General features: G+C 45.9%; 1 protein-coding gene and 1 pseudogene across 1 annotated transcript; both read left to right on the plus strand.

Annotated features, from left to right (window-relative positions):
* The first annotated feature begins 1,326 nt into the window (after positions 1–1,326).
* On the plus strand, positions 1,327–2,382 carry LOC147339963 (melanoma-associated antigen B5-like; annotated as a pseudogene).
* A 1,820-nt stretch (positions 2,383–4,202) lies between these two features.
* LOC147339964 (melanoma-associated antigen B1-like) lies at positions 4,203–13,604 on the plus strand. The gene is made up of 4 exons (XM_086388861.1): positions 4,203–4,294; positions 12,702–12,853; positions 12,910–13,176; positions 13,261–13,604. Exons 1-4 carry the CDS (start codon positions 4,203–4,205, stop codon positions 13,602–13,604), a joined length of 855 nt encoding a protein of 284 aa, XP_086244987.1.

Here is a 13,604-nt window from a genome sequence, read left to right on the forward strand (position 1 = left end):
CCCTGAAGGCACAGGTAAGAGTAGCCTCATGTGGCATTCCCAGACTTTCCCTCTCTGGCACCACAGGGAGTGAGGACCTTGGCCTGAGGAGAGCTCCCTTATGTAAACAGAGAAAGGAGCCCCAAATGCTTCCAGGAGTCCAGCTTTGGACTTACAAAACCCCCTGATCTCAGAACTCTGAGGAAACCACACAGAACCCTGCCCTTCCTGGCATCCCTGGGATACCTGCTTATTGTTGACATGACATGCCCATTTCCTTCTATGATGTCACAAGAGGGGTTGGGACATGGTCCAAGGGGTATAGCCTAGGGCCAGCAGTGGGATTATTTCCAGGTTTTCCAGAAACCAACTGAATACCTTGAAGACGAAGGGAACCACCCAGCCCATAACCATATGATTCATCTCATCCACCCTCGCCTCAGAAAACCAAGGACAGGTATGGACGGATGAGGAGAATCTTACTTTCTCCTAGGGGTCTCACAGGGATGCTTGCCCTACTGTAAGAAAGTATAGTAGTAGACGGGGTGGACCTAAGTGGAAGGGAGTGTAGAATTTCAGGCCACAACAGAGGTCAAAGCAAGGACTGAGGGATCATCTACCAATAAAAAGAAGTGATAACGAAACCAGCCCTGTTCCTTATAGCCCTTGAAGAACCAGGGCAGAGCTATCAAGCTGAAGTTCCATCAACATTTATTTACATCAGGTGTGTAGGAGGTGAACCCCTTAGTATGAAGGTGCAAATACTATTCCAAGAAAGGGGTGGGGACACCAGGCCCTATGGGGAACCAAAGGAAGCTCTCTTAATTCGTGTTGAGGACTCCAGAGGCCAGGACAGAAAACTTCCCAATGAGCACTCAGTACTGGGTGATAACTACTGACTGGGGTGATAAGCTGAGGACCTCTTCACTTCTCAGAAATCCCAGGGAAATTTGTGATGACAAATACAGGACAGCAGAGGGAATGGGTCTTATGACTGGCCACTAGTTGGGTGGTGGTCTTGAATGTGAAATAACAGATGCCTCTGTGTAGGAGACTACCAGCCCCTTCTGTCACCCCAGCGTGCCTGAGGCAGGGGTAGCAGGATGGAGCCTAAAGATCACTCTAATTTCCTTCAATATGTTTCCCAAAGGACAGGCTGATTAGGAGAATAGGAACCCTGGGGGTTTTCAGAACAGTGCCCTCAAAAAAACCACAAATGTAGCCTTCGTGATAACCAAGGTGGTATTTCCCTGTTGCCAATGCACACTCAACCTTCGTCTTCCTGTGGGCCCTTATCACCTGCCCTCCTACTCACACTTCTAATCATTGTCCCCCAGCTCAGGCATCATGCCTCGGCGTCAGAATCATAAGCTCTGCATCCGTGAGAAACGCCACCAGGCCCAATATGAGCCCCAGAGTCACAGGGGAGTTCAGCCCGCTGCAGTAATGGAAGAGCTTCCCTCTACCTCTTCTCTTTTAGAAGATAATTCACAGAGCTCCTCAGCTACTGGGTCAAATAGCACTTCCCAGGGGTCTTCGGAAGCCCCATCTACTACCAGCACTTTTTCAACTACTTCTGACACAACATCTGAGGAAGAAGATACCAGTCAAGATGAGGAAGATCCATGTTCCTCCGATGTCTCATCTTCTACTGAGAACACCTACAGTGATACTCTGAACAGCATGAGAAGTTTGTTGGAAGAGTTTCTTCTGTATAAGTGTAAAATGAAGCAGCCCATCATGAAGGAAGACATGCTGAAGATTATCCACTCAAGATACCACGACTGATTTGCTGAGATTCTCAAGAGAGCCTCTGAACACATCAAGGCTCTCTTTGCAGTTGGCTTGAAGGAAGTTGATTCAACCATCCACTCCTATGACCTTGTCAGCAAACTGAACCTGCCCAACAATGGGACACTGTGTGATGGTTGGGGCTTACCTAAGACCGGTCTCTTGATGACAGTTCTGGGTGTGATCTTCGTGAAGGGCAACTGTGCTGCTAAGGAAGACATCTGGAGATTCTTGAATATGATGCGAGTATATGCTGGGAGAAAACACTTCATCTACGGAGAGCCCAGGAAGCTCGTCACCAAATACTTTGTGACGATGAAGTACCTGGAGTACCGCCAGGTTGCCAACAGCGATCCTCCACGTTAGGAGTTCCTGTGGGGCCCACGAACCCATGCGGAAACCAGTGAAATCAAAGTCTTGGAGTTTTTGGCAAAAGTCAGTGATACAGTCCCCAGTGCCTTCTCATCACAATATGAATAAGTTTTGTGAGATGAGGAGGAGAGAGCTCGAGCCGCAGTTCCAGCCAGGCCTGGCACGACTCTCACTTCCAGACATGTTCCACGGCCATGTCCAGCAGCTTCTCCCACCCCTACTGAAGACCAAGACTTTTAAAAAATCATCCAGATAAGAAAATTTGACATCAAAATAGGGACTTTTGCCAAAATGGGAAGCAATCCCACAATAACACTGCTGGGACAATGGAATGAAAAAATAAAATGAAAAAAATTTCAAAACATGATCAACCATGATTGTTCTCCATCTTTTCTGTCTTCTGTTTTGTCAATTTAAATAATTTATACCTCGATATGCTTCTTCAAAATGCAGGAAGTATTACACCTTAACAAGTTTGACCTCTTACTGTCTTCATTTATTTTTTGAGTGTCTGCTCTTTGAAAGGCTCTATGCTAGTTCTGGTGAGGCTAAGATCAAGACCTAGCCTATTCCTAGACAACTTTTGAAACAAGTAGCTGCAATCACATAAGCAAGATCTTGAGATAGCCTTTAGGAATGACAGGAAAGTAGAAAGAGTATCCAGGAAGAAATCTCTACCTGGGGTAACATACTGATTTGTTAGGCTTTCCACAACAAAACCCCACAGAATGAGTGGCTCAAACAACGGAAATTTATTTTCTCAGAGTTCTAGAGGCTGCAAGTCAAAGATGAGGGCTGGTTTAACCTGAGGCCTCTCCTCTTGGCTGCCAGGTGGCCACCCTCTTCACTTGGCATTCCTTTTGAGTGCATATATCCCTGGTGACTCCTTTTGTGTCTCAATAACTACTTATAGTCACACTGGGTTATGGCCCACCCTAAGAGATCAGCCCTAGGATTTCTTTGGAAGTAATGATGCTAAAGCTGAAACTCCAGCACTTTGGCCACCTCATGAGAAGAGTTGACTCATGGAAAAGGCTCTGATTTTGGGAGGGATTGGGGGCAGGGGGAGAAGGGGATGATAGAGGATGAGATGGCTGGATGGCATCACTGACTCAATGGACGTAAGTCTGAGTGAACTACAGGAGTTGGTGATGGACAGGGAGGCCTGGCGTGCTGCGATTCATGGCGTCACAAAGAGTCCGACACAACGGAGCGACTGAAGTGAACTGAACTTAATGACTTGATTTTAACTCAACCATCGCTTTAAAGATCTTATTTCTACCTACAGTTGCATTCTCAAGTACTCTGAGTTATGCCTTCAATATGCATATGTGGAGGGGGCACAATTTGGCCCCTAACAGACAGAAATCTACAGTGTCTCTGCTCTTATCTCAATGCAGGAGATTCCAGTGCACAGACTGGTATTCTATGCCCATCGTCTCCAGGGAGTTTCTGAGATGTAAGGGTGAGCTCCCTTGAGGTGTTTAGGGAAGAAGGACATTCCTCCCTTTACCCATTTTGAGTTTTTGTGGTTAGACTACCAGTAAACTTGACACAAGACAGGATAACAGGAGAAAAAGGGACAAATTTTAATTCACGTGCACAAAAAGTATCATAGAAATGGGACCTAAGAAGTTGGCAAAGCAGGCAGCTTCTTTATTTTGTAGATAACAAAACAATTTGTGAGAAATCGACAGGACAAATCAACTTAGGTTTTAGGTACTCAACTAGTAAGGAATCTAAACAGAATCTGTACCCAGGGTAGTAAATGAAAGACTTAACAAGGTTTGTGTATACAGGCTTCTCTGCTTGAACTGCCTACTTCTGGTTAGAAGGGTTTCCCTCTGCCTCCAGATGCAGGCAGTACATCCTTCATATGAGATGCATTTCCTGCTCTCAGGGAGGCAGATATCGGGGGGTGGTGGAATGTCCCTCCTCTGTTGGCTGTTTCTTAAGTAACTTGAATTCAAAATAATCAATACACCACCGTGGTATATTTGGGGGCCGAGTGCACTAAGCCTTGACAGGTCCCTCCTCCGAAACTTGCCTACAAGTCTCACATGGTAAAAGCTGATCTGGTCACTGTGGAGAGAGAGAATGGATTAGTGGAGTCCTCCATTTCATGGCAGCAGTTGCATCATTCTGAGAACAGGTCAGTTCATTTAAAGAGTGGTATCTCATTTCAATAAGTGGTGATGCAGGTGGGCTCCCAAAGCTAGGTCTAGGGTGCAAGTGGTATCAGGTAGTTATTAATAAGAGGCATTTCTATGGAAATAAAAGAAAAGCGGATGTTAATGATTGGAGCTTCTTATAAACCAGTTTGTGAGCCCAAGGGGTGTTCAGTCAAGAAGTCTTCTAGGTGTGAGGATCGAAGCAACTATTGCAGTTTGAAATGTCTCTATCACAGTTAGCAATATCTCTGGGTGATCAGGTTAACTTTCTGAGTGGCTTATATAGCAACAGGCATGAAATCTATTTGAACATAAGGTGTTGTAACAATTCCTCTGATCTTTACATCAAGACATCCTGCTTCATGATGCAGGACTTCAGGAAAATGGCAATGTTAGTTCTCAGTGATTCAAGTCAAAAGAATGGGAGAGTCAGCGGATCAAGATGGCAGAGGTGTATCGCTCGGATCTTACCGTCCTCACACAGACACATCAAAAGGATGAGAGAAATTGGGAATTTTAGTAAGAAAGTTGCAGCTACATACGGGTGGACACTAGAAAAATTCAGGATCGAACCCAGTTTGCAGGTAAATAATAAAACTTCAAGGAAACGTAATACCACTAGAACCTAACACCCACACATGTGTAGTATACTTTCTATTGAACCAGTTTTTTCTGTCTATCATCTCCCTCATTTCTATCGAAGACAGGTAAACTAAGACCTAATTTGTTTGCAAAGGAAGTCTAAATTCAATAAACTCGGCCTGATTATTTATTTAAGTACAGTAAGAATAACAATTTACCAATAGGTGCTTTTAAATCTGCTTTGCTGGAACGGTTCATAAGGAGTCTCCAGAAGGAAATTTTAATAGCCTCTTGAGGCTAGGAAGAAGGCACAGCAAAGACTTGTTGTCAAACCTAGAGATCTGGATAAACTCCTCTTCCTGAAGTCCCCCAAACATCCTAAAGTTCCTGTGCCTGCCAGAAGTGATCTTCCTTACTCACCTGATAAGGCTGATGGGAATTCTGTCAGCAAGGTCCCAGGCTGTTTTTCCAACGGGTTTTTATGGCTCCCTATGGTTAACCTTATTTTCCTCAAGTAATCTGGCCATATCCAAGGCTACCTGTGTCTGTCAAATATGACATTCCAGTCAAAGTCTCAGTAGTGTAATCACTGTTTCCACTTGTGTCCCGCTATAAGAACAGATTCTCACAAAACCTTTGAAAAATAACAATTTTCCTAAGAAAATAAGAATACTGAGAGTTTCTAATTTCTGGAGTGATACTGTAGGCAGATAAAAATTAATGTTTCAATTCTAATGACAAAGATACAATTTATCAAATTGCTGTGTTTAAAAAATTCCTTATATCAAGAAAATGAAAGATTTTTAAAAGACAGTACTCTTTCAAAAAAATCAGGAAAATTATCATCATATTTGTAATTCAAGTGGAGAGTGAAAAAGTAGGCTTAAAGCTCAACATTCAGAAAACAGAGATCATGGCATCCAGTCCCATCATTTCATGGGAAATAGATGGGGAAACAGTGGAAACAGTGGCAGACTTTATTTTTCTGGGCTCCAAAATCACTGCAGATGGTGACTGCAGCCATGAAATTAAAAGACGCTTACTCCTTGGAAGAAAAGTTATGACCAACCTAGATAGCATATTCAAAAGCAGAGACATTACTACAAAGGTTCTTCTAGTAAAGGCTATGGTTTTTCCTGTGGTCATGTACAGATGTGAGAGTTGGACTGTGAAGAAGGCTGAGCGGCGAAGAATTGATGCTTTTGAACTGTGGTGTTGGAGAAGACTCTTGAGAGTCCCTTGGACTGCAAGGACATCCAACCAGTCCATTCTGAAGGAGATCAGCCTTGGGATTTATTTGGAAGGAATGATGCTAAAGCTGAAACTCCAGTACTTTGGCCGCCTCATGCGAAGAGTTGACTCATTGGAAAAGACTCTGATGCTGGGAGGGATTGGGGGCAGGAGGAGAAGGGGACGACAGAGGATGACATGGCTGGATGGCATCACTGACTAGATGGACGTGAGTCTGAGTGAACTCCAGGAGTTGGTGATGGACAGGGAGGCCTGGCATGCTGTGATTCATGGGGTCGCAAAGATTCAGACACGACTGAGTGACTGATCTGATCTGATCTGATCTGAAGCCCCATGTTCGTAATTCTTATATTGCCAGAGTCCAGTTTTTGTATTGTTTCTGTCAATGCTCCCTGAAGTTTGTGGCTCATAGGAAGAATGATAATTTCAAGAAGCCTTCAAGGTTTTGGTTAAACCTCGTAGAATTTGCCCAGGGAAATGTGTGCCTGGATCACACTTGATAAACCAAGCATAGAACACATTTTCTCACACTTTCTTTGCCACCGTAAGGGAATCAGCCTTGCAGCAATGAACGGCTTCAACTCATCCAGAGAATATAGGAATGACTAGAATATTTTGATGACTCAACTGTTCTGTTCAGTCTCTCGGTCACGTCTGACTCTTTGCAACTCCATGGACTTCAGCATGCCAGGCTTCCCTGAGCATCACCTATTCCCAGAGCTTGCTCAAACTCATTTCCATTGAGTAGGTGATGCCAACCATTTTTTCCTCTGTCGTCCCCTTCTCTTCCTGCCTTCAATCTTTCCCAGCATTGCTGTATTTTCCAATGAGTCAGTTCTTCACATCAGGTTGCAAAAATACTGGAGTTTCAGCCTCAGCATTAGTCCTTCTAATGAATATTCAGGAATGATATGCTTTAGAATTGACTGGTTAGATCTCTTTGCAGTCCAAGGAACTCTCAGGAATCTTGCCCAGGTGGAACAAGATGGCAAGAGGAGTTGGTGGACGTGGAATACATCTCTCTCCACGGATATATCAGTAATACATCTTCAGACACAGAAGTGCATGCAGAATACCAGCTGAGAGTGGACAGGAGTACATCACCAGCAGAAAAGAATGTACAGACCCACGCAAAACACAAGGTCAAGCCCTGAGCCTTTACAGTGGGTCCACTGGCTCCAAGATCCTAGACTACCAGAGAACTAACCCTAGGATATCAAATACTGAGAACTGACACAAAGTAAACCACAGGAATACAAGACCCGGCATCACCAAACCACTGATAGCACCCTCTGCAGGACACCTCATCTAAACTACAAAGAAAACAAAAATACAAACCTGCTCATCTGCAGACAGAATTACCACCTTACTCAGCCTTGCCCCTCAGAGGAAAAAGCAAACAAACAAACAAAAACTCAGCACAAATCTCACCCTATAAGAAGCTTACACAAACCACTGGACCAACCTTAGAGGGCAGAAACAAAAAGGAAGAAAGAATTCAACCTTGAAGCCTGGGAAAAGGAGACCTCAAACATGGTAATTAAAATAATAATAATAATGAAAAGAAAAGAAATATAAGACAAATGAAGGAACAAACCAGAAACATAGAAGTCCAAATCAATGAAGAGGCAAGAGGCAAACTACCTGAAAATGAATTCATTGCTAAAGAGAATGCAGTGATAGTGATACTTTGGAAACTGTCTGGCAAATTCTTTTCAGCTAAATATAGTCTTATCATATGATCTAGCAAATGACCATTAAGGTATTTACTCAAAAGAGCCAAAACCTTAAGCCCATCCAAAAACCTTCAACCAAAATTTAATAGCAGAATAAGTCATAGCTGCCAAAAACCGAAATCACCAAAGATGACTTTCAGTAGACGAGTGGGTGAACAAACTATGGTAAGCTACATGGAATGCTATTCAATCCTGGGAGAAAACATTTCAAACCATAACAAGTTATAGAGAAAATTCAATGTATATTGATTAGCAGAAGGAGCCAGTATAAAGAGCCTACATACTGTATGAGTCCATCAGTGTTACAGTCTGGAAAATGCAAATCTTTAGAAAGAGTAAAACCTTGAGTAGTTGTCAGGGGTTCCAAGTGAGGTTTTGAGGGATGAACAGATGGAGCATGGGAGATCCATAGGGCATTCACACTCCTCTGCAAGATACCGTGTTGGCTGAGTTGATCCTATCATGCATCTGTCAAACACTAAAGAACTGTAAAACACAAAAAGTAAAATGTATTGTAAACAATGGACAAAAGTTAATAATAACATATTGACATTAGTTGATCAACTGTGAAAAACGAACTTGTATCCATTGATCCAATACAAGATGTTAATAATAGAAGATACCAAGTGGAGGAAGAGAGTGGCTGTATGGGACCTCTCTATTCTATCTGCTGAATTTTCTCCAATTCTAAATCTGTTCTTTTAAAAAAGAAATGCAGAGGGGCAAAAAACTCATAAACACATGTAAAGAGGAGCTACATCACTCATCATGAGAGAAATGCAAATCAAAATTACAATGAGGTGGCACCTCATACAGGTCAGAATGGCCATCATCAAAAACTGTACAAGCAGTAAATGCTGGGGAGAGTTTAGAGAAAAGGTGGGAATGGAAATTGATATAGCCACTATGGAGAACACTGGAGAGATTCCTTTAAAACTAGAATTAAAACTACCATATGACCCAGCAATAGAAATACTGGGCATATACACTGAGAAAAGAATAATTGAAAAGACACCTGTATCCAGTGTTCATTGCACCACTGCTTACAACAGACAGGATGTGGAAGCAAAGCAGACTTCAACTGACCGATGACTGGATAACGAAATTGTGGTAGCCACATACAATGGAATATTAGCCATAAAAAGGAATTCATTTAAGTCACTTGTAGTGAGGTTGATGCACCTAGAGCCTGTTTACAGAGCGAAGTAAGTTAGAAACAGAAAATTAACATACATTAATGCATATACATGGAAAGTAGGAATGGTACTCAGAAAACTATTTAAAGGGCAGGAAAAGTGACACAGATGTGGAGAATGGACCTGTGGACACAGCAAGGCAAGGTGTGTTTAGGACAAATTGAGAGCGTGGCACTGACAAATATCGAGTCCTATGTGTACAAAAGACAGCTGGTGGGAAATTGCTATATAGTACATGGAGCTCAGTCTCGTGCTGTGTGACAGCCTAGAGGGGTGAGATGAGGGGGTGGGAGGAAGTCTCATCAGGCAGGAGGAATATGTATACGTAGCGCTGATTCATCCTGTTGTATAGCAGAAAAAACACAACGTTATAAACCAAGGATCTGTCGATAAAAACAACTTTTTAAGTCTACTAATTTAAAAACTAGAAAAAAAAAAAACAGATAAGAACACATAGCCAGTTCAGAGTTACATGCACCAATGCAAAATGAATAAAAGTCAGCAATAATGAAAAACAAAATATCACAGTAAGAATTTGATCCTCGAATTAAAATTCTTAGGAAACAGGCTCAGAAAACATTGACACATATAACTAACTTCAGAAATCTGGCATAAAATGATCAACACAGCAAAATCAAGAGACTGTTCTGGAAGAATCGACAATACTCAAACCATGTAATAGAAAACACACCATAAACGAAAGCAACGATATGAAAAATGCAGTGACAAAGAAACCTTAGAAAAATGTATGCAGTCTACATGAAGGCAACAAGAATTTCCTGAGGGCCTTAGGAAAAAGAAGACTCAAACAGAATAGTATGTTTTGTGTATTCCTGAGGACATATTGTAAGACTGTCGATTTTCCTTAAATCCTTTACAGATTGAGTACCACATCCAGAGTAGCTGAGACCACAGTCACGCATGGGCGGCTATTTCCTGTACCCAGAACAAACCATGGAAAACTTATACAAGGAATAAAGACAGCTACTAACAAAAGCAAGAACACAAAATTAAATAATCCCTGAGGAACAATAAGTCTCCATTGAACTTGACCCTGTGAGTGCCCAGGTCAGGGAGTACTCTGAGGCTGACACAGGTGTGCAGGTCACAAAGGAAACAGACAACAGGATCAGCTGGAAAAGGCTTTAAACTGGAGCAGTTGATTCTTCCACTGGGCCATGGGACCATGAACCTCTACTGGTTCACTGAAGGAACCTGAGGCAGCATCTCAGAGCCCCATGCCAGGATCATGGGGCACCAAAGTTTGGGATGGACATGGCAGTATGGCCCAGAGGTCATGCAATAACCAGCACAAACTTTCTTAGTGGATGACAACTGGCCCTTGTAAATGATGAGCTTGAGAGACTGTCACCACGTGCACTAAAAGAGAAAAGCTAGTATAACAGTAATTGTACAAAAGGACAGAAATTCATCGCAGAACTTCCAAGCAATGCCCCTGCAGTCGACTAGGAGCCCACAGTGAGAACCGTCAGGCTAAGGAGCCCCTTCACTTTGTGTGCTGGGATTGTGTGGGGCATGGTTGGGGACAGGGGTGGTTTTATACCAGAAAGAGAAGGTTTCCAGGCTCTGCCTGCAGTCAATATGAAGATCCTGAGTGAGATGTGAGGGGTTCCACACCACAGAAGGCATTCACCCATCCTTCCCTCTCGCTTATCTTACCTGCAGAAGCCATTTCCAGGAAGCCTTAGGCAGAAGCGTCCAGATGAGATGCCGGTGCACTTCTCACCAGGCATCTGTGGATTTGACATCTTCCAGGGGAGAAGGCAATGGAACCCCACTCCAGGACTCTTGCCTGGAAAATCCCATGATGGAGGAGCCTGGTAATCTGCGATCCATGGGGTCGCTAAGAGTCGGATAGGACTGAGCGACTTCACTTTCACTTTCATGCACTGGAGAAGGAAATGGTAACCCACTCCAGTGTTCTTGCCTGGAGAATCCCAGGGACAGGGGAGCCTGGTGGGCTGCCGTCTATGGGGTCACACAGAGTTGGACACGACTGAAGTGAGTTAGCAGCAGCAGGAGGTGAGGTCTTGCCCTCAGGTCAGCAGATGGGACGTAATGCAGCATTATGGTCGAAGGAAGACAGGGTTAGAGGACAGAGAAGATCACTCAGCACACAAGAAGAAGCCCCAGAGTGTCCTCATGGTCTGTCTCAGCAGCTCCAGGAAGGCTGTCAGGCTCGGGCTCCCATATTCTTCCTGCTTGGTTTACTGAGACAAGTGAGAGGTAAGGAGTGAGGCCAGTTGACTGAGATTGGCAGGGTCGCCCCAGGACCCACTATGAGTCAAAGAAGGGACGACATCCCCCCTGTTGCCGGAAACTCCCCCAGAACCCCGCCCACCCAGGCCCCGCCCCTGCTATCCTCCTGGAGCCCAGATGCGCATGATAGGAAGTGACGGCCCCCTATCCATGCTGGGGTGCCATGCCTTCTTTTAGAGGGCTGCTATCTTTGAGAGCTGCTGTAGCTGTGACCAGAGTCATGAGTCCGTCGCCTCATCAGGGGTCCAACTCGGAGGTGATATGAGTAACAAGTGCACTGGATAGTTACAAGGATATGCCCTGGCACTCCCAATACCGTTTTCATCTGAAAAGAGAGGACTTCACAGCCCACCGGCAACCCCGCATGTGCTCTATGCCCGGAGGCTTGGACCAGGCTCTTAGGTCCAATGTCCATCGGCTACGCACGTGCGTTCTCGGGACATAACCTGGGTCCAGGGGTGGTGGATCTGGGTGCGGGGTTGCTGGACCCTGGCTCTGTTCAGTAGAGGGAAGACCGGGATTCTGTGGAGTGAAGGAGGGACCCACGGGGGGACTGAGTGTTTCCATACCCCAGATTGGCAGCCACGCCTAACCCCTTACCCAGCATGACTCGGCCACAAAGCAACCGGTCAGCATCTGGGCAGTTCTAAAGGCTGAGGGGCTCCCTGACTGCGATCACTGACACGGGACACTCAGGGAAGAGGGGACCTCGTTCCAAAGGGCTGGCAGCAGGTCAACAGAGGGAGATGTCAGGGCTAGGGAGGAGTCAGGGTAATGACCATCTTCCGCATCACACAGCCAACTCAGGACCCTCCCCTGTGGCCAGCACTTCCTCCCAGCCTAACACGGGGAAAAGGGGCTGCACTCTGAGAGGGGCAGTTAGAGCTTAGTTTTGAAGGGGCAGCCTGAAGGCGGCAGAACAGCAGGTCGTGTGACCCCTGGGTCCGGGGCTGAGCACTCCCTCCTCTCCTCCTCCCGGGTGACAGGGAAAGTGTCAGTGTCAACTTCAGAGCACGAGAGGGAACAGGGTGGGGGGAGGGTTTGAATATGGGGATCTTGCCCCAGTTTTCATCCTGACTCTGAATGCGAACTGAGAGAAACTGCCTCCCCTGCCAGCCCCGGCTGGCTCCCCTCTAACACCCAGGCAGGGCTGTCTGGCTATGCCCCAGTGCTCACTCTCATATCCTCCTCAGGGGTCTTAGGGGATAGGCTGACCAGGAGAACAGGAGCCCTGTGGTTCTAGAGCACTGGCCTGAAAGACCCCTCAGAGGCAGCCTTAGTTCAAGCCAGGGAGGACTCTTCCGGGTGAAGGTGCTCACGGAATCTTCTTGTCCTTACTCTAGGTGCCCTTGGTGCCGGCCTTCCTGCCTGCATGCCCACCTGCAGTCTGAGACCTGTGTCCTCATGCCTCGGAGGCACAACAATAAGTACGATGCCCGTGTGAAACGCCACCAGATCCAGAGGGACACTCAGTGTCCCCAGGAGGCCAAGAACAGTGCTGCTGCAGCCGCAGAAGAGGAGGGCCCCTCTTCTCCCTCTTCTGGTCCTCAGGGTTCTCCCCCGAGCTCCCCTGCTGCTGGCGAAAGCCACAAGCTTCAGGGAGCCTTGGCACTAGCTCTCCTGATGCAGGGGCTTCCTGTGCAGGATCTGATGAAGGAGCCCAGGGCCCAGAGGAAGAAAGTGCAGGTGCCTCCCAGGCAGCCCTGGCCACTCAGAGCATTCTCAATGATCCTCTGACCAGGAAGGCCAGCATGCTGGTGGAGTTCCTGCTGGAGAAGTACGGCATGAAGGAGCCCATGACAGAACACCCTGCTGACGGTCATCAACAGGAAGTACAGGCAGCACTTCCCTGAGATCCTCAGGAGAGCCTCTGAGTGCATGGAGCTGGTGTTTGGCCTGGAGCTGAGGAAGTGGACCACAGCAGGAACATCTATGTCCTCATCAGCAAGCTCAGCCTCGGGGGTGACGAAGGTCCAAGTAATGAGAACGGGCTGCCCAAGTCCAGTCTCCTCATGGGGCTCCTGGGGTTCATGTTCATGAAAGGGAACCGGGCCACCAAGGAGGAGGTCTGGGAATTCCTCAGTGTGTTGGGGGTCTATGCTGGGAGGAAGCATCCGATCTTTGGAGAGCCCAGAAGGCTCATCACCAAAGAGCTGGTGCAGAAGTACCTGAAGTACCTCCAGGTGATCGTCCATGCTACAAGTTCCTGTGGGACCCAAGAGCTTGTGCTGAGACCAGTAAGATGA

Source organism: Bos grunniens, chromosome X (genome assembly GCF_055505025.1).
Source record: "Bos grunniens cultivar Pamir isolate PY7600 chromosome X, Bosgru_T2T1.0, whole genome shotgun sequence".
In the NCBI taxonomy this organism is placed as follows: domain Eukaryota; kingdom Metazoa; phylum Chordata; class Mammalia; order Artiodactyla; family Bovidae; genus Bos; species Bos grunniens.